Below are 24,060 nucleotides of genomic sequence, written 5' to 3'. Positions count from 1 at the left end.
AGGGAAAGCTAAAATTGATATTGCCTTACTTGCTCGGTCTTGTTGCCAGATGATAAGAGACCACTAACCTAACAAGCAGTTTGTGTTTCTTATAGAAAGAACAACTTGGTTAATAACTTGAAAAACTCAAGCCGTTATAAAGACTCTCAAAATGTTCCAGGGATGTCAGATGAAAAATACAAACATTCTGCAGACTCTGAACTATGGGGTTTTTATGGTTCTTAACCTGAGCAGCATGTGAAAATGCTGCCAGTGCTAACAGTTTTTGCTGCAACACATTAATAATCCTTAATGTCTGTGAATTTTGCTGCTGCAGCCAGAGGAGGATAATTAAATTGTTACTTTAATGTAGAGAATATGCTGACCTTTCTTTCCAACTGTTACATCAATGGGCAGGGAGGGCAATGTTAAACCACAGGTAGTTTTGGACCACCCTTTATCACAGCAGCATCCTTTTTTTTTTTTTTTTCAGAATGAGGTGGCTATGCTTCTCAAGCCAATATCAGAGAAAATTCAGGAAATCCAGAACTTCAGAGAGAGGAACAGAGGAAGTAAAATGTTCAACCACCTCTCAGCTGTCAGCGAAAGCATCCCTGCCCTTGGGTGGATAGCGGTGGTGAGTGACACAGAGTGGCTGGGAGGGCTGTACATGTGTTCTGGATGGCGTGGCCTAGAATACTACAAAATCTTGTAGAACTCTGCAGTGTCATCTGCCTAGTTCTTCAGTCTACTACACCCAAAAAGGTGTTTCTTATTATCCCTAATACATCGGGGAAGGTGTCTGACTAATGTTTTACTTCCTTTTTCCTTCTGTTGTTTCCTGCTACCATGGGTTGACGGTCCTAGTCTCCTAAACCAGGCCCTTATGTCAAGGAGATGAATGATGCTGCCACCTTTTATACTAACAGGGTATTAAAGGACTACAAGAACAGGTATGTTGCCAAGCCCCAGTATCTACTAGCCAGAGAACAGTACATTACCCACACCAACAGGGTTCACAATGCCATCACAGAAAGCATTTTGTAAACTCAAAAGCATTTGGTAAAATCTGCTTGCAGTGGTATATTTTCCCCTCCTCATCTTTGACCTGGAGCATGTTGCAGTGACAGTGGCAGCAGCCCTGGTGGCGCTGGTTTTTAACTCTCTGCAAATTTTAGGATTACATTTCATTTTTTGGCATTCCAGAATCATAAGCTTATATGCAAATGCATATTTATGTATCAGCATGTGGCCAGCTAGCTGCTCCGTGTCCTCGTCTCACTTGTGCACTCATACTGTTGCTGTTCTCGCTCTTAGAAATTTGCATTTGGGTGGTAGCTGTATATAACTGAGCATATAATTCTGTAGCTCCCAGATTGATTTTTTCCTGTACCACTGCATTGTTCTTAAAGAGCACAAGGAATTAAGAAAAAAAAAGGTCCATTAATGAGATCTGTGAGCTGACAGAGAAAAAGAAAAAAATACAGGTCCTTCCTATACCCTCTTTTAAAAGTGATGTATAAATCCTGTTGATTTGGTACTTCTGGAAGCCAGATTTTGGCAAAGAACTGTATTTGCTATCGAGTTTTTCCTCTTTAGTAAGGAAAACTTTATATAAACCATTTGTATATATTTATATTTATTGCATATGTATAAATATATATTATATACTATCTATAATATTTTGTGTTATATATATTACGTATTATTCCTGAAGCCTCAGTTTGCTTACTGAAGGTAGTACTTACTGGGGTAACTGAAGATTTTTACAATATAGCTTTATTACTTATTCTGGAGAAGAAAATGTCTTACACAGCCGTTATTTAGGTATTTCGTTCTTCCTCTGATACGGAATTCTTTTCCTGTTTTTCACTGAATCAGATCACAATGTCTTCCAAAGTAATGGAAGGCTCTCTCTTGACTTCAGTAGGCTGTGGATTAAACCTGTTGATCCAGATCCTCAGCAGTATTAAGCATCAGGCTCCAAAGTAAAAAAGCAGGAGGTAGACACTTGAATCCTTGTAAGCATCCAGTCCATAGCCATCACTGTTCAGTAATAATCCTTCATAATTAAGGACTCCATCTGACAAGTAGTTGCTCTCTCTCTCTCTACATATTTCTTGCTTTCACTTACTGTCCCATTGAAAGACTAAGCCTTCCAAACAATGATTCCAGAGTCAACTTGTGACTTGTACTTCAAAAATTCTTGATGTATAAATATTTTAGTCTGATGACTGTAACATGATCCAGTATTACCCTGGCTACATATGAACTTGGAAGCTAGAACATCTTACAGAACCCACAGATATTTAATTTCCTAAAATTCAGCACCCTGAAACTGAGCCTGGGTAATGGCTGCACAACTCTATATCCCTTCAGTGCTTCTTCAGTTGGCTTTGAGCCTGAACAGGGTGACAACTGACCCTTGCAGCAGGAAGCACTCTGCCCTTGTTTGTCCTCTGGCAGGAACTAAAAGCTTTCCAGTGTAGTACACCTCAGGATTTTTGGCACTGGGCTGGCTGCCGGCCTGCTAACTTGATTTGTCTGTGGCTTTAAGGCAGACATTGGGGTTTACCCGCTTTAAGCAAGAGTAGCAATGCTTTCTGGTTTTAAGTACATTCACACATATAAATAATGTGTCTGTTTTTGCAGTGACACACGCCATGTTGATTGGGTGAAGTCATATCTGAACATCTGGTCTGAGCTTCAAGCTTATATCAAAGAGCATCACACCACAGGTCTCACCTGGAGTAAAACTGTAAGTACTCTTTCCTTCTTTGTGAAGAACCATAAAATGCCAGTAACCAGTTTGTCTTTTAATGCAGGTCATTAGCTCAGGTAGAAATAAATATCTAGACCAGGAACAGAAGTCAAGGTCTATGGACTTCCCAACCAAGCCAACAAAAGTTTGAAAGACAGGTGGAAAAGATGTGCCAGGCCATTGTGATAAAGGTTTGGAGGAAAAGGGAAGAATTACGTGGGATGGTTATAGCCATAAGCCTCAGCTGCAGATGGTGAGGGGAGGCAGACGCAATTCTGCAGGTCTGCTACAGTAGGAGGTAGGAACAAAAACAAACCCCCAAAATTTGAAGGACAGGTCAGACTAAAGGAAAACAGAGGGAACATGAAAGGGAAAGGAGAAGAGTGGTGGAAAGAATCTGAACAAAGGGGGATATTTCATAACAGGAAAAAGACACTCAAGGGATACGTACCAGCTTATTACTTCATAGATATCTATCTTTATAAAAATGCTATTTTATACATACAGAAATAATTTCTGAAATACATATATATAGAAAGTAAATATAACTGTATGCCTAACTATGTGTGCTCTCTCCATATGTATTTACATAAACATCTTCTGTGTGTTACATCTGAAATGCATAGAAAAATGATGGCTATGAATATGGTTCTCTAAAGAGAGGTATAAACACGAAGTATTCATCTTCTGTTGGATAGAAGAGTTTATGTCCACTGTCTACATTGATGCAATGTTCTCTATTATTCTAATAATGTGCTTATGTTTATTATCAGGTTAGGAGAATCGCTGGAGTATATTAAAAATATAATCAGCCAGCTGTTATCATCTCCTAAACCTAACAGTACACTCACATGCTTGCACATGCAGTCTTTCACACCAAGTTTATAATTTCTTCTGTATAGGCAAATATTAATATTTTTTTCAAAACTGAATGACTATTCAGAGGACTGATGCAGGCTACTGGATAATCTAATACCCAAACCAAACCAAAGACAGACTTAACCAGGGCCTGTACTGACAGGACAAAGGGTAACAGTTTTAAACTGAAAGACGGTAGCGAATATAAGGAAGAAATGTTTATGATTAGGGTGGTGAGACACAGGAACAGGTTGCCCAGAGAAGTTGTGGATGCCCCATCCCTGGAAGTGTTCAAGGCCAGGTTGGACAGGGCTTCGAGCAACCTGGCCTAGTGGAAGGTATCCCTGCCCATGGCAGGGGGGTGGAACTAGATGATCTTTAAAGTTTGCTTCCAACCGAAAGCATTCTGTGATTCTGTGGTACCAGAAAAAATTACTTTCTCTCCCCCTGTATGGAGGTGATAACCATGTAAGAGATTTTATCTTGTGCTCAGCAACATATTCATATTAAGTATAGTTTCCAGCCAACAGTGCTCATTCCATCATGAGTGATGAGCCCATTACTGCATCTGAAGGATTGATTTCCCTCACTTTGGATATCACTCAGATCTGAAAGTTGTCTGGGAAGTATGGCTTATTTAAGTTATCGTTCATGTAATGTATGTCAGAAAAAATAAATTCCAAACACATTTTTAAGGATGTATAATTTTTTAAAGTTTTACTTTATGTGAGTGTAAGGAAATTGGAATCCAGTAAGTTAGCAGGTTGTTTAAATAGCTTGTTGTTTACACGTTGTTTAAATATTTCTACAAAGCTTGGTAACAAACATTCAAGAAAGCAATGAGTTACTCAAGCGATAATTTCATTTCTTTTATACATTTTTAAGTGAGAACGCCACAAATTCATGCTGTGTGAAGTTAAGCATAAAGGTCTGCAGAATCAGGGCCTAGACAGACATATGATATATGTAAAAGCTGTAGATATATTCCAGACACAGTTGTTAATCATTGCATACAGCAGCTTCTACTTACATGCATAAAAGGAAAAAAGCAGTAGTTTGGGAAGACATTAAGAAAGTGGCACGTTTATTAAAGGGAGATGTTGATGCAGAATTGCTATTTTATTACAGAGGGAGAGAGAATGAAAGGAAGTTTTTGGCCTGTATAAATACAGATTTAGAAGTGGATTATACTGATCATTTACCCTTCAAATCTGCAGAAGTCAACAAAGCAATGCTTGAAGCTTTATATAAAAAGCTATTAAGTAACCTATTTGGATATTTCTGAAGAGACTGAAGAGTCAGGGAGAACATTAACTATTGCTCCTGTCAGAGCTGGGTTCTCATAGCTGGAGCTGCAATAAAACCCCAAGAGCATTAGCTTAGATCAGACTATGCTTGCGTTTCCCAAAAGGAAGGGACAGGATTTTTTAGTGGGCAGTTGGCCCCTTTACCTATAGGCTCTGTATATCACAGTGTGCACATTTCTGGCTGTGCTCCCTGGCAGTATCACAAAGTTGTGCCATTTCCAGCTCCCCCTGTACCCTTCCATCAAGCTGCCCAGGGCAGCTGCAGCCAACCTTGGAACAGATCACTGGTGCATAAAGCCTTCCTGGCTCTGGCAGTGAGCACACAGGCAGGCACTTTTCAGGAAAGAGAAAGAAATGTCTTAATAAATTATAAGACAGATACTGAAACAGGTGCAAAAGGTTGAAATAATGGCTAAGCAGTTGGCTCTGACAATAACGGTTACCTCTATCAGCTTTACAATAAATTTGTGATAAAAACAGATGCTTACAGTCTTTTGGATCTGAGACAGTTCTCTCTTTATTCACTTTGGCTCTGGTTCTGCCAAGAGTGTGACAATATTTCACTCCTTAAGGGTATCCTATTGAAATGCATGGGACTGTATGAGGAGAAAGCCAAGAAATCAGTGGAGTTAAGGACTTTGAGACCTTTGCATATCTGAGCCTATTCTGCTACCCATGTGGAGCAGTGGTACAAACTGGACCCTATGTAAATCACAGGCGTTTCAAGACATGGTGGACAGGGTTAGGATATTTGTTGGTACTGTGCTCACAAAAGAAAACTATTTAAAGTACGTACGTTTGTGAGCAGTTTTGTCCCAGCGAGTAAAATGTTCCACTCTGTATTTCCACCATGAACTAAAGTATTCATTTTCATTAAATTATTGTGGCTATGTTAGAGAAAATATGCTTGTCAGTGGAAGTCAGATGGATCTACAGTATTTCCTTTAAAGTGTAATTCTGTAGTTCATTATTTTGTATGTAAAGTGTGAGCCTTCTTCTGCCACTCACGTACTGCGTGGTGAGTAGCAGTTCTCTACACTCACAGAATCACACACAGAATCACAGAATGTGAGGGATTGGAAGGGACCTCGAAAGATAATCCAGTCCAATCCCCCTGCCGGAGCAGGAATACCTAGATGAGGTCGCACAGGAAGGTGTCCAGGCGGGTCTTGAATGCCTCCAGAGAAGGAGACTCCACAACCTCCCTGGGCAGCCTGTTCCAGTGCTCTGTCACCCTCACTCAGAAGAAGTTTCTTCTCAAATTTAAGTGGAACCTTTTGTGTTCCAGTTTGTACCCATTGCCCCTTGTCCTATCATTGGTTGTCACCGAGAAGAGCCTGGCTCCATCCTCGTGACACTCACTACATCTCCATTTAGCCAACAGGAACAACAGCAATTACCAGCCTCAGGGAGATTTGCAAGTTTTAATCCTCTACCAGATATGACATTCTCAGGTGTCAGTGAGTCTTATGCAAAAGCCATTATTATAACAAAATGTTTTAAATGCCCAGTGTAGCATTTTACTCATGCAGCAACTGTTATTTTTGCACACTTTCTGACTTCAAGGTGAAATCTACAGCTGGAACAGTAACCTATGTCTTGTCTTCAGTTCTTACTGATAAGCAGCAAGTATTGAAGTATGGCTCTTTCGTTCAACTTCTTTTTTTTTTTGGTGGTGCAAAGAAATGAACAGCTGTAATGTAAGTTCACAAGAACGTCTAATAAAAGTTTGTTTGCTACAAGGACCGCATGAGTAAGCTGGGGGAAGTGAAACTTGTGCTCCTATTTCTACAGGTTAACTTTGCAGCAAGAAGACAACCAGTAATAATGAGAGATTGCTGTAGTTTCCTGTACATCAAATAAGTGTTAAGAAACAAATCTTACTAAAGGATAATTCTCTTGAGTGTTTCTCTCAGCTGCAGGTGGATCTGTAGCTAAGTTTTTGTTCTTTGTATACAATAGTCATTTAGGACAATTTTTGCCAGCAGGATTACTTACAAACAGGAAATATTTACAAACTAGCAGTGAATTTCATTATAGTGTTTAGCTTCTAATACAGAATTTCATTCAAGTGATGAACGTTCCTCCTCCCTTTACAAATTAAAACAAATTCTTAAACGGTAGTCTGCATCTTTACAAGCAGTTGAGATTTATTTATATCCTGTTCCTATTGAACCCAATACAGTATATTCAAGTCTTTTTTCCCTGAAATACCGTCTTAAAAAATGCTTACAACTCATTAGACTTTAAAAGTCGGAATTCTCCACAGGCTCCACACCAAGAACCATTGTAATTCCTACATTAGCCTGATTGAGTGTAGTTATACTAGTCTCAGTGCAGACTTTGGCCATTGGCTGAGCAAGCTGGGTCTCTTTAGCTTGGAGGAGACTGAGAAGTGACATCATTCCTCATTAATGTTTATAAATATGTAAAGGGTGAGTGTCATGAGGATGGAGCCAGGCTCTTCTCAGTGACAACCAACAGTAGGACAAGGGGTAATGGGTACAAACTGGAACACAGGAGGTTCCATTTAAATTTGAGAAGAAACTTCTTCTGAGTGAGGGTGACGGAACACTGGAACAGGTTGCCCAGGGAGGTTGTGGAGTCTCCTACTCTGGAGACATTCAAAACCCGCCTGGACACCTTCCTGTGTAACCTCATCTAGGTGTTCCTGCTCCGGCAGGGGGATTGGACTGGATGATCTTTCGAGGTCCTTTCCAATCCCTAAGATTCTGTAATTCTGTGTGATTTCATTCTTGCCTAAAATAATAACCTCCAGACATTTTCTTATAAAATGGCCCTGCTACTCTCCTGTACTATCAAAACATTTTCCTCTAATATATTGAGTCTCGACCTATTGAGGTGAACAAGCTGCAAAACACAAACTTCTTCAGGCAAAAGCTTCCTGTTATCCTTCCAGTGTCTCTTCTGTGCTGTGTCTAGTTTGACCCATTTATCAAGCAGTCATCGGCAGAGCCACTTCACTGACGCTAAAGGTCAAGACTGTAGTGCCAAATTCCAGCTGCAACTTCCATCCCAGAGGCCTCATTCAGGTAGAAGGAAGGGCAGCACAGATATACTGATTTAAATGCTTGGATGAGACATAGACATTTTCAGAGTGCTGAATTTGTCTCAGCCACAGCCTTTCCTCTCCTTTTCTGTCTCTTTCTATTCCTTTCTCTTCCCTTCCCTTTCTCTATTTCCTTATACTTTTTTTTTTAAAAAAAAAAAAATATGGCATCCTTTAATCTCTACTGTTTCTTCCTCAGAGAACAGGCAATGCTCAGTTTTTGGTACACTGTCGATTTAAAAACTGGCCATCCTGGCAACTCTACAATAGTTGCTTCTTTGGTGGACACTGCCTCAATTACATCCATGTCCCTTCGAAAGAAAGCAGTTTCACTCCCTTATTCCGACAAAGGCTGACAATATTTGTCTTTACTGAGTATCAGCAGTGTCCTTTTAACATCAGTCACCAAACACCATTCAGACAGTTTAAGGGAGAACCCGGGGAGGCTTGTTTCACAACAGCTGTCAAACGCAACCTGACCTGTAACATAATGCAACATGGTTCCAGTGGAAAAGGGAAAGGAAAATTGAAACTATGTAAAATGGAGAGAAAAGGAAAGGGCACATCTACTAAAACTTTACTACCCTGTAAAAGGGATTGATTTTTTTTTTAACTGAATGTTTATATAAGTAAAAGATAGTTTCATGTGCTTGTGGGAGCATATTACTTGTTGACAATTATGTTAGCATACAGCTCTCAAATTATTTAGAAGACCTTTGCTGTGTAAAACATTTCTGGCTGGGTAACTGTGAAGATGTAAGCACCATTTTAAATTCTGAACAGGTGATAAACAGCAGGAGTGTATCAAAAGGGGCTTCAAACTTTGAACACTCAACAGCTAAAACAATTCTGCTGAGACCTGGTAGCAAGAAAAGAGGCTGGCCTGGTTTTTGCTGTTTTGTGTTTTCACTCACAAAGATTACACGCCCTGTCAGTCAGCTGTTCCATCTAGCAAATTGTGGATCTCAGGGCAGCAGGACCCCTTGCAGACAGGTGGCTTAAATACAGTAGGTAATAGAACTGTTGTGCTAAGCTACTTCTACACAAAAAAAAAAAAACATCTAAACAAGAGCTCTGCACCCCTAAGTCACAGTCCACCTGTTCTCAGAGACTGATACATGATATTTTGAGCTTCATGATTCTTGTCTTTGGCTGTGCATATGTATGGAAAGAACAATACAGAATGCTGAAATCATTTTAGATGTGAAACTAGGATTACTATAAAGGGGGAGGGGAAGAAAACAGAGATATCTCTTTTTTTGAGAAGAACATAGTCCCCATTAGGTTTCCTCTTTATCTGCTGCCATGAAAAGAAGGCTTTTCAGTAAATCAAGGAAGGGATTTTATGCCTCTGCCTAAGCCACCTGTTGTCTCAGCTGCATATAGATACCTCTTAATATGAATGACTAATAAAATAGGTACTATTATACACATGCATATATAATTTTTTTATACGCATTCTACAGATGTTTATAATACGTTTGTCCTGAGTAAAAACAACCATTGCAGCTTCTAGAAATTTGTCTCCATTCAAATGCTCCACAGCAGGTTCCCACCATAAGAACTTTGTTCCCCACAGTTTCCATGCTGTGCTGCGTGGACCTGAAGCTGGATCAACACAGAGGAACACCCCGGGTGTTCATACAGGGCCTGCCACATAATCCCCTCGTATCCCCAAAGCTACGAGCCTCTGACGAGGGCTCCTTGCTGCTACAATACTACAAATATAGCAACGGTGACATGGGAGGCTAACCCAGGGAATTGTTCAGCAAGAATGGCTCAGGAAATAGTAACATCTGTGCTAAGACATAATAAGAAATTCGTAATGTCTCTCAGTAGCTGGGTTTAACCTAAAGACATGTCAAGCTGCATAGGGGCACCAAAAGTACTGACAGTATGGCATCCAGAGCACTTGCCTTATGCATGAACAGCGTTTTATTTCTCTAACGAGACTGGCTGTTGCCCTGTGATCCAGGGGAAGCCTTTAGGAGAAAAGTGCTGTGACAAGTCCCAGCTTCTCAGAAGCACAGTGCTTCATTTGTATCTACTGTAATTTCAAGGGAATTAAATGAGATTCAACAGAGATGAATTTTAACCAGCCAGCTGCCTCAATAGAAACAGTCATTTCATTTTTCCAGTGAACCAGCTAGGTAGTCAACAAAGAGAAAAAGAAAAGTACCTCACCCTTCTGCCAGTTCTACAAGATAAAGTAGAAATACAACATACTTTCAGGCTGTATTGCAGTCCTGCAAACCCTTGCCCAGTGATAATACACGTTTATCAGACCCAGCCTCAAATACTGTCACTAAAGGAAGCTGCTGAGCCACGTCAGTGAGAGGCCCTTGGGCTGCTCTGCAGATGGCTCTGGGCTATTCCAGCAAGGAGCAAACCCTGACCCATTCCTGTCACCCCATTCAGAGCATGGTTTAGTTGGAAGTTGAAGACAATTTTTTTCCCTGGGAGGAAATTTCTGGCATGTTCCATCCCCTACAGAGTTGTAACTACATGGCCTCAGTGCATGCATCTCCTGTTCTTGATAGGACATCACTCAGAGAATTACGTTTTCCCCCATTTCAGAATGCTCCAGAAACAAGGTTTAAAGCACATCAAATTCACTATGATACAAAGCTAGCAGGTTAAAAGTTAATGGCTTCATTTTGTATTAGATTCTCACAAAGTAAGGTTGAAGCTATCGTCTGTTCCCATAACAATTCTTACAAGAGGTGTATTTGCAAACAATAAGAAAATGACCACAGCAACACGTTAATAGGAGGAGTCGGCTCTCAATGGAACTTGACGTGATGTCTTTAGACACCACAGCACTCAGAACAGCAGCTGTTACCAAGGCAAACAGCTGAAATAAAAGAGGAAGAAAGGCGGCTTGCAAATAACCGCCTTTGCTAGTCCAAATGGCTCATAGTACTCCTTGTGTAAAGATACACTGTTGTTAACATCTGCTTGAAGTTAATCTTAAGAGTTGTTTGCAAACAGCAAAGCTGGTAAACACCTGCTGCTTTAGGATAGATGAACTTTTGCAGGCATATAACATGCTATTTTATTCCCAGCAGCTCTCACAAACACCACCCTATACAGAACAGAAATGAAGTGACTTCGTGAAGGGCACTTTAGTTGAAATTGGATAGGACTATACACAAGCATTGTCAGATACCAGAACAGTTTAATAGTTTGGTTCAGAAATAGTCTAGAGCCTGAGGGCTTAAGTGATCTTGGAAGGGACTAAGGAAAGCAAACCAATTGCCAGTGACTTAGATTGGGAACTTGGAGGTCAATGTATTAATAAAGGTCAAAAATAATCAAAAAGAAAGTTCCTGGAACACTTCACTAGGCTGATTTTAAAACTGCCCTTTCTGTCTAGATGTTTCAGTGCAACACAGGTCTCATCTTCCTGGAATGCAAGAAGTGCGTGTTTTCTGCGTTTCCCCTTTGTTTTTGTGCTTTCTGTCCCCTTGTTACCCATAGTCACTCTTTACACAAATAATTTTGTTGCACTTGAATGTTTGTTTTATTTGTCAGGTAAATCAAAATGGCAAAGAAGACAAAAGCGAGAGTAAGACTGAACCCCTCTTTACAGCAAGTCTCTGTATGCCTCCTTCTCAGTGAGACTTGTCTGTCTTTTCCATGCTGTTCTGTTTTCACGGGGGATTGTCCTACTGGATGTGTCCATGTCATAAGATGGTAGACCTACAGTGGAGCAGTTAATCCCTCCCTGTACTTTAGTGACCTTTTCCCCTTTGATTTGTCCTTCAATTTTGCCTGGCCTGATTTATGATTTAAATTGTTTGCAGTTTCCAGGATAGCCATAGATGTTCAGACACAATTGAAAATATCATTATACAATATATGTTAGCCTGTGTAGCTGTAACTCAGATCATAAACTAGACAAGAATTTGTCATGCAGGAGAAAAGTCATCAACAAAGTTTCAGTCCGTCTCATATTTCTGTGACTGCACAAAATTAAGAGGAAAAGTGGGAAGGGTGACTGAAGTCCAATTGTCTTCCAAGACTTTGTGACAGCTCCTGTGTTCTTAATTAGATCTAACTCAGAATCTTTTGAGCTCAGTGGAAATAGCAACTGACTTTGATGGAGGGACCAGGCTTCTAAAGAAAAGAGGAGGCAGATGGGCAACATGAGTGCAAAGGATAAATTTTTATTCCCCACTCTTGAAACCCACTCAAAGGACTAGAATGTCTTCACTCCTCGGGTTGGGATTTCTGACTAGACTTGTCTTTTCATCAGTACTGCCCAAGAAGGGAAAGATACTTTCACAAGACAGTTCTTTCAGAGTTCTGGGAGAGACATCATCCATCATCCACTTCCACAGATAAATCCCTCTGAGTTTTACTTCCACCTCTGTTACACAGATATTCCCATACTTCTGTTGCTATTTTGGAAACTGTCTCTGATGCAGTACTTGGCAGCATCATTTCAGCCTAGAGTCTCCTGCATGATCTGTGATGGCCTTCAGCTCGACATTTTAAGTAAAGAGACTGGCAGAGTGATCCACCACTCTGTGTTGTATGCAGAACACCCAGATAACTTCTACATCTTTTTTTCTCTAATGCATTTTTGCAGCCCTTGCAGAATTTAATTGGTGTCAATTCCAAATGAGCATATGAGTCTTACACACACAAGTTTCTGGAAAATCACAGCACTCTATTTATGCAGGTGGAAGCAATAAGGTATGTTTGGGAAATCAGATGCCAATCTGGAATTTGGGAAATCAGATTTTTATCTCAGACTACAAGTTATTAACTACTACCACTACTACTATTCATCCATTTCCATAAAGCTTACATAATTCATATCTGCATGTCCACACTGGACTGTGAACAGTGAGTGCCATTTCTGGGTGTCTGAGTATTTTGAAAAGCCATGAAAATGCAAAGTTCATAGTTCTGGATAACCCGGACATAGTGGATTCAGTTGCTATGGTTGCAGGCAACAGATAGGGAAGATCTCTATTGCACCTCAAGCAGCATCAACTGATTGTGCCACTAAATCCACTTACATTCATTTTTTGAATTATAATAATTCACAATTGCGCTAACTCTGCTGCAGGTAACATTACTGGCATTAGCAGAGGCTGGAAGACAGGCATTGTAAATTGAGGGCACAGTGAAGAAGTCATCCTCAGCCTAAAACAATAACCTATAAGTACTAAGTATGTAAGCAGAAACACTCTGAGTTAAATGAATCCATGCAACAACAAAATGTCTCTAAAAGCAGTCCACGCCAGTGCTGGTGTATCTTGACAATAAATGTGAACCAATTGCAAAAAGGGATTCTTCTCATTTGTTTACATTTGATCAAAAATATTTAATAGCATAGAAGAGAGCTCATCTTTTCAGAAACAGTCAAACTGTAGCACTATATCAGTTTCATTACTCACCCAAGTACCAAGGATTGAACAGTCATTTTTGTGCAATGCAGTTTTAATGTCACTAATGTGACAAAGAATCCTGCTATGTACTCATCACTAAATATATTCCATTAACAGCTCCTTCAAATACAGCAGTACTTAGATGCTGAAGACGCATGTGCCAATGCAGGGTATACATTAAGAGGTTAACTAATATTATTCCCTTTTCATGCTACCTTAATTAGGGTCATCATCACTAAGAGGTTTGACTGCAGTTGCTTACTCAAATGTGGCAGCTCTTTTTTTTTTTCTTTTTTAAAAAAAATAGCATGTCTGAAGAGTGAAAAAAAAAGAGCATGTGCACCTAAGCCCTTTTCCCGTTATCAGTTTGGGATTACAGGCCAGAACAAGTTTACTTTTTAAAAAATAGCTACAGTGTTCACTCATGTGAGACACATGAACCAGATGGATACTTTGCTGTTTCAATTTAGTGGAAAGCAGCAGAAAGGAGTGGCATCATAAATGGCTTAAAATATCCTCTGAGTCCAGCTAAGCCATATCTATTTCCAGTATTGATTACCAAGGATGCACTTTTAACAACCTGTATCTCTTAACAAAGGGAGCCAATTAGAAGAGCTGTGATTCTGTAAGTCCCTGTCATTTTCCCACTGTATCTGCTCAGCTAATAACTACGTGCTGGTGCAATGCACAATGTCGTCTGTATAGCTAGCTAAAGTAATTAGAACCTATCTAATTTTTCACAACAGTCTCAGCTCTGCTGCACAGAGGTGGGATCAGAGTGACACGCAGTGGTAAGACAGAAAAAGTCACTCTCAGGTTCTCAGATTCTATCTAGTATCTATTATTAGGATGAATAAAATTTTAATTATATCATTAGTAGTATTTTCTGCCTGTTTAATAATATTCTATGTACGTTATATTTCAGAACAAAACATGTACTTTTGCTTATGCAAACTGAAAGAAAGATTGGATTACTTACTTTAGCAAGGCCCACCTCACTCATAACTTTTATGTGGGATCTCCTGCAATTGAAAAAAAAGGAAAGAATTCAAGAAATTGAACTAAAAAATCAAATACTGAATTTCATAAATAACAAACTTGAATCACCATAGTTTTACATTCTGCTGTATTTGAATCTTTGCATATTACTTGAACAGTCTGAAGAATAGCATTTTACATCTTGCATACAATTTAGCATGTTGCATATCTGTAACTGATAGTTTGTGACTCTTCCAGTTATTTATGTTAAATCAAAACATTTTCCGTATGTTTCTGAATGCACAGTGATCTATGGCAAACTGAATTTGGTATCTGAAAAAAATGAGACATTTCCCGTTTCGTTTAAGTAAATGCTGGAATAAATTATGGAATCACTACTATTAAAGATTTTTAACATCAGTCTTGACAGGCATTTAAGAGATCTGTTTAAAGTGGAGTAGTTCTGCAGTAAGGCTGTGATGTGGACTGCCAGTCTTTCCAGCCTTGCCTGCTTTGATGCAGGGAAAGATTCATAGCATTACATTTGATTACGGTGCCAGAAATTCTTCTGATGCTGCGGCTGCCCGGAGCCACTCAAGGGCCCAGCATTCAAGGATTATAATAAATAACAGTTATCATAATACAATGTTCCTTGAAATACCATATGTAAAATAATTTCCATCTACCTCAAACAGGGTCCTGTTGCATCACCCATGTCTATGCGATCTGTTCTAACGAGCGGGTCATGCCTCTCCCCACCGCCGCCGCCACCACCTGGACCTCCCCCCATCTTTGATACAGAAACCGTAAAGGATGAAGGAACTGCAGCTCGCTCAGCCCTGTTTGCACAGCTTAACCAGGGAGAGGCAATTACCAAAGGTCAGGAGAAAAGATATCAAATTTTGGCCCACGAGTCAAACTACATGTGCTATGTGTATTAACCCAACTTCCACTGCATTTTTAAGTTATGGTTAAGCAGCTCAGATATTTTTGAGGCTTGCACTAAGTCTGATGGATGTGACTACATAACAAAACTGCCTTTAGAAGCAACAGCACCCAAATATGTTGAGCACACTCGAAATTCACACTTTATTTAGAGGTATCATCTTAACTTTAAGGCAGCCAAGCTGGACATCTTCAGTCCCAAGTGGCTGGTGAACCTCTTAAGTTGCAATTGCAATAAAAATTTGTCCCCCTTTCTGATTCACATTCAGTGTACCAACCTGTGTCAAAATGTGTTACATTAGGTGAAAAAGTATGGGTTACAGCTCAGTGTGGAATGCAGTAATAAAGTTTTTTGTATTAATACTGGACAGTTGTGATTATGGATGGTTCTGAGTTTAAATACATGTGATTGATATATCTACCTTTAGTGCTGTGGGGAAGGTCAAATATCATCATAAATTAGAAAAATAATATCATTTCTATGGATGGAAATATATAAGAAGCTCTCAGAGCTCGCTACAGACAGAGAGTGACAGAAGACATTGCAGCATTTCCTATTAAAGTTACTAAGATAGTCCATCCACAGCAAAAGAGGTTTTTTATGAGCTGCTGAAAATGTGTAGGCAGTTACACTTTAGGTTGTTACCCAAGCTCACCTTGAGGAAATAAAAAATGTAAATAATTCACAGAATAATTTCACACAGTTGAACCTTTCCTGCTTAAATATGAACACCCTTAAGACTGAAAAACAGATTCTCTCATAAATGTCTTTTTTTTTTAGGGCTTCGCCATGTTTCTGATGACCAGAAGACTCACAAGAACCCCAGCCTGCGTGCCCAGTGTCCCCCTGTTCGTTCTCCGACAAAAAGCCATACTCCGAGCCCCACCTCTCCCAAGAATTCCCCGCAGCAGAGCCACACCCCTGTCTTGGAGCTAGAGGGAAAGAAGTGGAGAGTGGTGAGTTCCAGTCACACCTCGGAACTGCACCCGACATATTGCAAACCAGGTTGAGCACTGAACATCTTGCAAAAACGCTGTCCATGACCAGGGTGCAACAAATCACAGCTGCAAGTAAAACAGGCTGGTTCTTGCATTGCTCTGCCTTGCTGCAGTTTAGTTTTTACTGTTCTGTAGCATCTGAAGTTAATTCATTTGTCTCTGAGAATCATACTGATTCTTCTGAACTGGAGAATGTCAGAACGAGCATGTAAATTCCTTGCAAAATTAGACAATCCCCCAGAAACAAGTCCAGTGGAGGACTCCAATTAAAATTCCTTCTTGCAGGCCATTCATGTGAAAGAGAACAGTGTTATCACAGAGCACTTGCTCTGGCGTTGTTAACCAATAGAATTATAAATTTATTTTTCATCACCACGCAAGCATGTCTCCCATGCTTTAAAAGTAGAGCAGTGTTTTCCTTTTGCTCAATCTACAGATGGAAAAGATAGATTTGTTTCAAGTTTGGGAGTTAATTTATGTAGGCACATACCACAGAATCTATGAGTGAAAATCCACGTGACTGTGTTGGTTAAAAGAGGGAAGAATCAATATGTGGTTTGGTCATGCAGAAGGTTATATACACAGTCGTTACTGTGGAGTTGAGTTTGCAGAAGGTGCAGTCACCATTTGCCTGTGTTATGTTGCCTTCGGGTTACAGCACCTGGAGCTTTCCTTGTGAAACCCTAGTCTTTCCTTGACATTCATGGAGTGTAAATGTCCCTTCATGCTTCATAATGAATGGAAATTTCTTCCTCTGTTACTCCTTATTGTATATGGTAATGCACCAGATCATAACACACTGTATAGACCATTATATGACATCAGGGGGAACAAAAACTTGCTCTGTTCTTCAAGGTGCCAGTTTAAATTGGATGGGTGCCAAGCAACAGTTTTGTGAGTGCATTTTTAAATTGTTGTGAGCATAATGTCCTTGCTACAAAATCAATGGGTTTTGTCATGGTCTATGCTAAGTTCTTTAGTTCTGCAGCTCTAAAATATACAAGTGTTACCTAAGGGTGAATTAGGTGAAATGTCTGATCACCAAGCAGATTAAATTTTTAAGCCACAGGAAGGATATTGCTCTGTTGTAACTGAAGATACAATGACTCGAGGATAAGCTGTACTAAACTCTGTCTGACTATTAGCTAGTTAAAGACAACCAATTAAATAAACTTGCTTTTGAAACAGGAATATCAAGAAGATAAGAATGACCTGGTCATTAACAACACCGAACTCAAGCAAGTGGCCTACATTTTTAAATGTAACAAATCTACACTTCAGATTAAAGGAAAAATCAATTCAATTACTATTGGTGAGTGAATAGCTCAGCTGAGCTTTTAATCCCAGTCTTGAAAAAACTGATTTATGTGATTAATAATGCATCTGAATCGTTCTATTCACTTTAATGGATTGATCATGTGAGTATAGCCACTCAGCTACGCAGTGCAAGACTGGGAATTTTCTTAGTTAATGTAGCAGGTGTGCATATATTTGCTTTTATCTCACCTTGCTTACTTATGATTGCTTTTATTTTAGACAACTGTAAAAAGTTTGGCCTTGTGTTTGACAACGTTGTGGGAATCGTGGAAGTGATCAATTCCAGGGATATTCAGATTCAGGTAAACATCTATTTGAAAAACAAAGACAGAAACAGAATGGAGAAAAAGTAGGGAAAAGGCTGATGTGTAGCTACAAGAGATTGTAAAAACTCACAGGAGCACAACAAAAATAAGAGATTGATGCATCCATATATATCTTTACAAGCACTGAATTCTGCTGATGTATTTAGAAAATGCCTATGAAAACTTCTGAGTATCACTGAACAAACCTCACTTAGCTCAGTCCTCCTGGTTCCAGTGAAGCTGAGACACCTATATGCTGTAAAAACTATTACTTCTGGCCCTAATGTTCTTGCTTTCATGGTACACAGCTGCTGGCACTTGAAAGTTCAGCGGTGCTTATGGAACAAATTCTGGCAGTTAGCTAATTGATTTCTAAGCTCAGAAGATGGTTCTTTCTTTTTTTCGTATTCTCTCAATGGAAATGTTCCAAGAGACTGTCAAAGGACAACTAGTCCTAGACATAAAGTGAAAGCAGGCAATGGGATCTCTCAAATCTCTCCTGCCAGTGACATGACACATTACATGAGTAAGTCATGTAATCACTTGCCAACAAATGGGCTTTGAGCCTCTACTGATTTTGTCTTTGATAACTAGTAAGCAAACCTTCATCAGAGATCACTTTCCTTGTGGTTCTCTTTAAAATAAAATATACATATTTTAAGTCCATATATTGCCCTCCCTGCTGGGGACGCTTGCCCCATTCAAAATATAGACATTCTGCCTGACATTTACAGCACTTCGCTCATCCCATTCCAAAGAGGTAGAACTATACATGCTGTTGTACAGGGTTGTATCGAGCATCCACTGCCTAGTCTCCGGAAAGGACTTTAGTATGTATTATTTTAAGTAAAAAAGAAATTAAATGTTAATCAAATTATATCAAGCTGCCAGTATTCAAGGAAAGTGAGGTCTTTTGCTTAAAAGACTGTGCCTGTGGTATGTCATTAAATGTAGACAACCCTGCACCATGCTTCAGAAATGTTGGTCACAACCACCACAGGGAACAATAGCAAGATTTTTTTTGTATTTTGAACCTCATGCAAGCAACTGGCATTGCTACCAGCTGTGCATCATTTTCTGAATGTAGCGAGCATGATCACTACAGAGGCAGTTAGTTAAAGAAAAAGATCCTAGGCATTTATTTGAGTGGGTTTTTTTAAATAACTACATGATTTTTATCATTACCTCTACAACTATTCATGAAAGCTGAGGAATTCAGATGTAATGAATAACGAAACCACAGCTTGTTAATACTCAAATAAAGGGGGATTATATTTTCTAAGAATCAAAATTCTTTTGATGAAGCAGGTTCTATGAATATTGCATAAGGCTTCTATGCCACGGAGCAGGGTGGAGCTCCACTTAAAAATGGTAGAGTGTGACTATATGCTATACGCTGCTTGAATCAGGCAGCTTCCACAGGCTTTGAGTATGCCAAATGCTGAGCACCTCAATTTTTATTTTGAAGACCTGATCTTATAATTTGCCAATACATTGTATGTTAATGCAACAAACTTCAGTAAATTCATCCTAGAGATGTTGCTATAAATAGTTACTTGAGTGCCATATTGCTTGGCTTTCCTTCCTGACGGTGTTTGTTGGTTTTTTTTTTGCCAGATGTTTGCAAAATTTATTAAACAAACCCTCCTTTTGCTCTCTATGGCATGAGAACTCACTGAAGAAAAGAAAGATCAGTTTAAGATCCATTGATCACTATATTGATCAGATTACAGGATCAGGGTGGGATCCAAGAGGACAGATACACTTATTCTTTGCTGTCACATTTAAGGAACTGAAGCTGAAAATACATTCTTAACTTGAATGATGGGAGACATTCTTTCATTAACATGTAGATATGTATCACATGCTGTTACTCTTTTATGGCTCAGAATAACCCCTACCCTTTTCATGCATTGTCCAGAGTATATTGCTGTCCGTGCTAGAGGGCAGGAGAAGGAGGAATTTTTACTGGCAACTAGCAAGTCAGCCAGATAGCCATGAAAAAATATTTTAATCTGTGGAATTATAAACAAGAGAAGATTACCCTTCTCCCCTCAAGATGCTCTTGTGCTTGTTTTTGAAGTGACATAAGAAATACCTTTAGAGATTTAATTAAATTGATCTCAGTACTCTTTTGGAACTGTAGCTTGCCTGAAGGGGATAAAAACCCTTTCCTATTGAATGCCATAAAACGTGGAAGAGCTTTGAAGTCTTCAGAACTTATTACAAATCACTTGTTGAGTACTACTATATGCTGGAATCTTTCACTTGCCCCTACTGGGTTGAAGTTGACATGTTTGATTTCTCAACCAGTTCTCACTGATGAACAAGGTGAACACCATCTAAATACCAGCACAAAAGAGTCACTGAAATTAGAATCAGGGGTGCACTTTTAGCAAACTGTATAAAAGCTTGCTGTATAAGTTTGCTGTTGTGTATAGATCTTTGTTACCACCACTACAAATTTTCACACGGTCCAACAAGTGGTTAGCTTTATCTCAAATATGAGCATCATGCAGGCAGCTTACATACAGATCAGATGTTGGTGGCCAAAATTAGACCTGGCAGGCAAGAAGGATTTTATTAGCAGTATCTTTGTGTGCATTTTAAGATTTAATATTAAGTAGATTTTATTTTGCAGGTGATGGGGAAAGTGCCAACCATTTCTATTAACAAAACAGAAGGCTGCCATATCTACCTCAGTGAGGAATCATTAGATTGTGAGATTGTGAGCGCCAAGTCATCTGAGATGAACATTCTCATCCCCCAAGATGGTGATTATGTGAGTGAGATATTTTTTACAGCTTTCCTTCCCCTTCCCCACTAGTTTGGTAGCTAGTAGCACTTAAACTACTAGGAAATAAACTAACATACTACATATATTATGTCTCAAAAAATGATCCAAAACAATTGAATTTCTATGTACCAATATGTCAGCTATCAGTGCAGGAAGAACTTGTTATTTTCTGGGGCACAAAGTAACTTCGAAGATCAGACATGACATTATTTCTTTCCATTTTGATAGATAATGGCTTAATCTCCTGTCCATTTAATTTTCTTTTTTGATATCTAAAATAATCTCCAAAGAAATTCACTTCACACAAGAGCACTCAAGCCTGCTGATGATGATGCTAAAACGAAGATAAATGTAATACTACTACAGATGTAATAATACAGCATAATATACTTGTTTTTTTCTAAACCTTTGGTACATGGGTAGAATCTGTAGTATTTTCCACATATATCCTTAAAAGCCATGTCCTTAAGCACATGCGTTTTCCTGCCTCCTTTTCTGTTCTAGTAAGATTTTCATACCGTATCCAACAGCATTCCTGGTAGTCATGCTCTGTCACTTCACACACTAACAAGGGACTATGCAGGCAAAACATTCTCCTAATAGTTTCCTCAACAGAGCAGTGTTGAAATTGCACTGCGTGGCCACTGATAGAACTTATATTTCTTGTAGATCTTTTGGGCTGGAATTTTGTATGGGAAAGAGGTTTAGGCTTTATAAAAGAAAATATGTAACAAGAGAATGCTCACACTCCACGTTTCCAAAAGGGACTGATGGATGCCTAGCTTCAGATAACTAAAAAGGGAATGATTTTCAGTGGGTCCATATTTCTTTCTTTTTTTTAATTTGAAAAAGGTCCTTTTAATCAGTCTTGCCCCAAAGCACTGTATCATCTGAAATTACTGGCTATCAAAACACCATTTTGCAGTCTGAACAAATAAACCCTTCTCTTCACAGTTTTTTTTTGTTTATTGGGAGCAGAGAAAGAGACAATGACATCTCCCATCCTTTCACCAAATACACAGAATGGAATGAGACTCTCTTTGATGTCCTGCTTCATTTTGTGTACCTCACAAGGGATGCGGAGTCTTTTTAAGTGTATCACACTGAAAATGATAGTTGTGTGTTGTTTTTTTTTTTTTTCCCCTCCATATTATAATATCACTTTTATCCTTTAAAATTAGTCTCCTTGCTAAATCTCCACATCTAAATCCTTTCTACTGTCTTCCAACCCAGACACTGATGGAATCCAAAGTCTCTTCTGACATGAGGCTTATTTTCTCAGTTGTTCCAAATAATGGTGTGAGAGGGATTATTGCAAAGTAGTAACATACCAAGGCTATTTGAAACTGTGTAGTAATAAGGCTTTTTCCTGTGTGGCATTGTAAAATAGCTTCCTAGGGTAATGAAGAAGGCTTCTCTCTAATCCTGGTATGTCTGAGCTATCAATGCTTTCTCAGTCATGTAGCACTAATAGTATTCAACCAGTTTTCATTAGTTATCCCCTGTTTATTTAACTGTCATTGCTGCTTTTGTTTCTTACCAGAAAGAATTTCCGGTTCCTGAACAGTTCAAGACAGCATGGGATGGATCTAAGTTGGTCACTGAACCTGCAGAAATTGTGGGTTAACTTCCCAACGCCATACAGCACTTGCTGACCGTGACCAGACCACAGCCAGCACAAACAAAGCAGTAATGTACAGAACTAGGAGCAGTGGTAGTTCGTACTGCTGTGACAGGCCTTCAAGCATTAGCTCTGCATGCTAGAAACAATAACACATCTGGCACGCTTTTGTTAGGCATCCCAGTATTTTTCACATTTCCACACAGTTTGCTTTCACGTACAATTTTAATTCTAAATGATATCATGTGAATGTAATGGATTAAAACCCCCACCCTCCAGTCACATCATTGGTTTGAAATACTATATACATTAAGCCAAAATACTGCATGATACACTTTGTTATCATCTTGCTTCAGTGCATTCCTTTTTACATTTCTGCTAATCAAAAACAGCATCAAGACTTTATTTTTACCTATTAAGCAATTCCTGTACAATGCAGTAAAAATGTACTCCTAGAAAGCATACGTTTCCTTGCAGTTCTGTGGCAATCATAGTGGGTTTGGTTTTAAACAAGCAAAAAAGGACAACTTCCAGCAATACATTTCACTAATGGAAGATTTAAAAAAAAAATCTGATATTTTAATCAAACATTTTTCTAATATGTATGTTTAGAAGATCCCTAGATTTTCTGTGAGGTAAGATTTTATTATGGTCCACAGATTTGCTGTTGCCCTCTCATTCATTGCAAATTAGTAATTCTTTCTAAGCTGAAGCCTCACCTAAAAACCTTGCAGCAAATCACTTGCAGGTTTTTTGCTCCTTGGATTTATTTTTTCCTTTTTTCTTTTTGTTGTGAGACAATCTCTCATTCTTTAAAATTTCACATTGTATCTTGCATCCTATTCAGAAAAGGAGAAAGGCACGTATGTCAGATACCAGCTAGTTTCCTTTTTAAGAATGTTCCTCAAATATTGCTATTGTACTTCATATTCATCAAAAATATCTCCCTCTTTCTTCCCCGCATTTGTAGGACTTAGTCAATTTGAAATATGTCCACAAAGCAAAGCCATAGATTTATGTCATACTAATTCTGAGCCCAGATAAAGGGGTAATTTCCTGTTTAGCCCTTTGATTCTACTTTATAGTCCTTATTGTACATGCTTTTTTAACAAAGGTATAGTGTTGTATACATTTGTACTATTTCAACACATAGTACGAATAAAATTTTAAAAATTTTAAAAGTCACTTTATGTTTTTGATCATTTGTAATACTTTGTAACAGTGAAATCACAGTGAGATGCTTGCAGAGCTAGTTATTATTCAAGCTAAACTTTGTGCCTAATTTACCTTGAAGTACATTCATTCTTGAGGGTTTTTAAGTATCTCTTTGATTGTAAACCCTGTACAATACAACCAGTAACGCTCATTCGTAAGGTTTTGCTATCTGATCTTTAATCTTTGTGTACAATGTGTTTGCTTTAATACATACCATTTTTTCAACAGTAAAATTCCTATGAAATAAAAAGGAAAAAGTACTTGTTTAAATACAAAGTTGTTCAGGGCTTGCTCCATTGCAGTGTTTGTCCTGTATGCTTCCTCCTTCTTAAATGCTGTTTCAAGAGTTTGAGAAAAAGTAGCTGCTCCTCCTCCATTTCATTAAACATTATCACTTTTGCCACCATAATCCACCTGACAGTGAATGGCGGGTATTCTGCACACTAGCAGATAAACCTGAAGTTTCATACATAGTTGCCAGACAGAGAATTGAGCTTTTCATGATT

General features: G+C 38.9%; 1 protein-coding gene across 1 annotated transcript in view; it reads left to right on the top strand.

The window, feature by feature from the left end:
• The window catches only part of CAP2 (cyclase associated actin cytoskeleton regulatory protein 2), a 69,505-nt gene extending 45,675 nt beyond the window's left edge, over positions 1-23,830 (top strand). The window contains exons 5-13 of the mRNA XM_065831769.2: positions 473-616; positions 847-932; positions 2,632-2,737; positions 15,051-15,234; positions 16,082-16,257; positions 17,488-17,611; positions 17,836-17,918; positions 20,563-20,703; positions 22,262-23,830. Of these exons, the coding sequence (XP_065687841.1) occupies positions 473-616; positions 847-932; positions 2,632-2,737; positions 15,051-15,234; positions 16,082-16,257; positions 17,488-17,611; positions 17,836-17,918; positions 20,563-20,703; positions 22,262-22,345 (1,128 nt within the window). The 3' untranslated portion in view covers positions 22,346-23,830. The remainder of the gene's footprint in view (positions 1-472; positions 617-846; positions 933-2,631; positions 2,738-15,050; positions 15,235-16,081; positions 16,258-17,487; positions 17,612-17,835; positions 17,919-20,562; positions 20,704-22,261) is intronic.
• Positions 23,831-24,060: the final 230 nt, after the last annotated feature.

This window comes from Patagioenas fasciata, chromosome 2 (genome assembly GCF_037038585.1).
Source record: "Patagioenas fasciata isolate bPatFas1 chromosome 2, bPatFas1.hap1, whole genome shotgun sequence".
Lineage (NCBI taxonomy): Eukaryota > Metazoa > Chordata > Aves > Columbiformes > Columbidae > Patagioenas > Patagioenas fasciata.
Note: the sequence above shows the minus strand (reverse complement) of the source record. Positions and strands in the feature narration are given on the sequence as shown.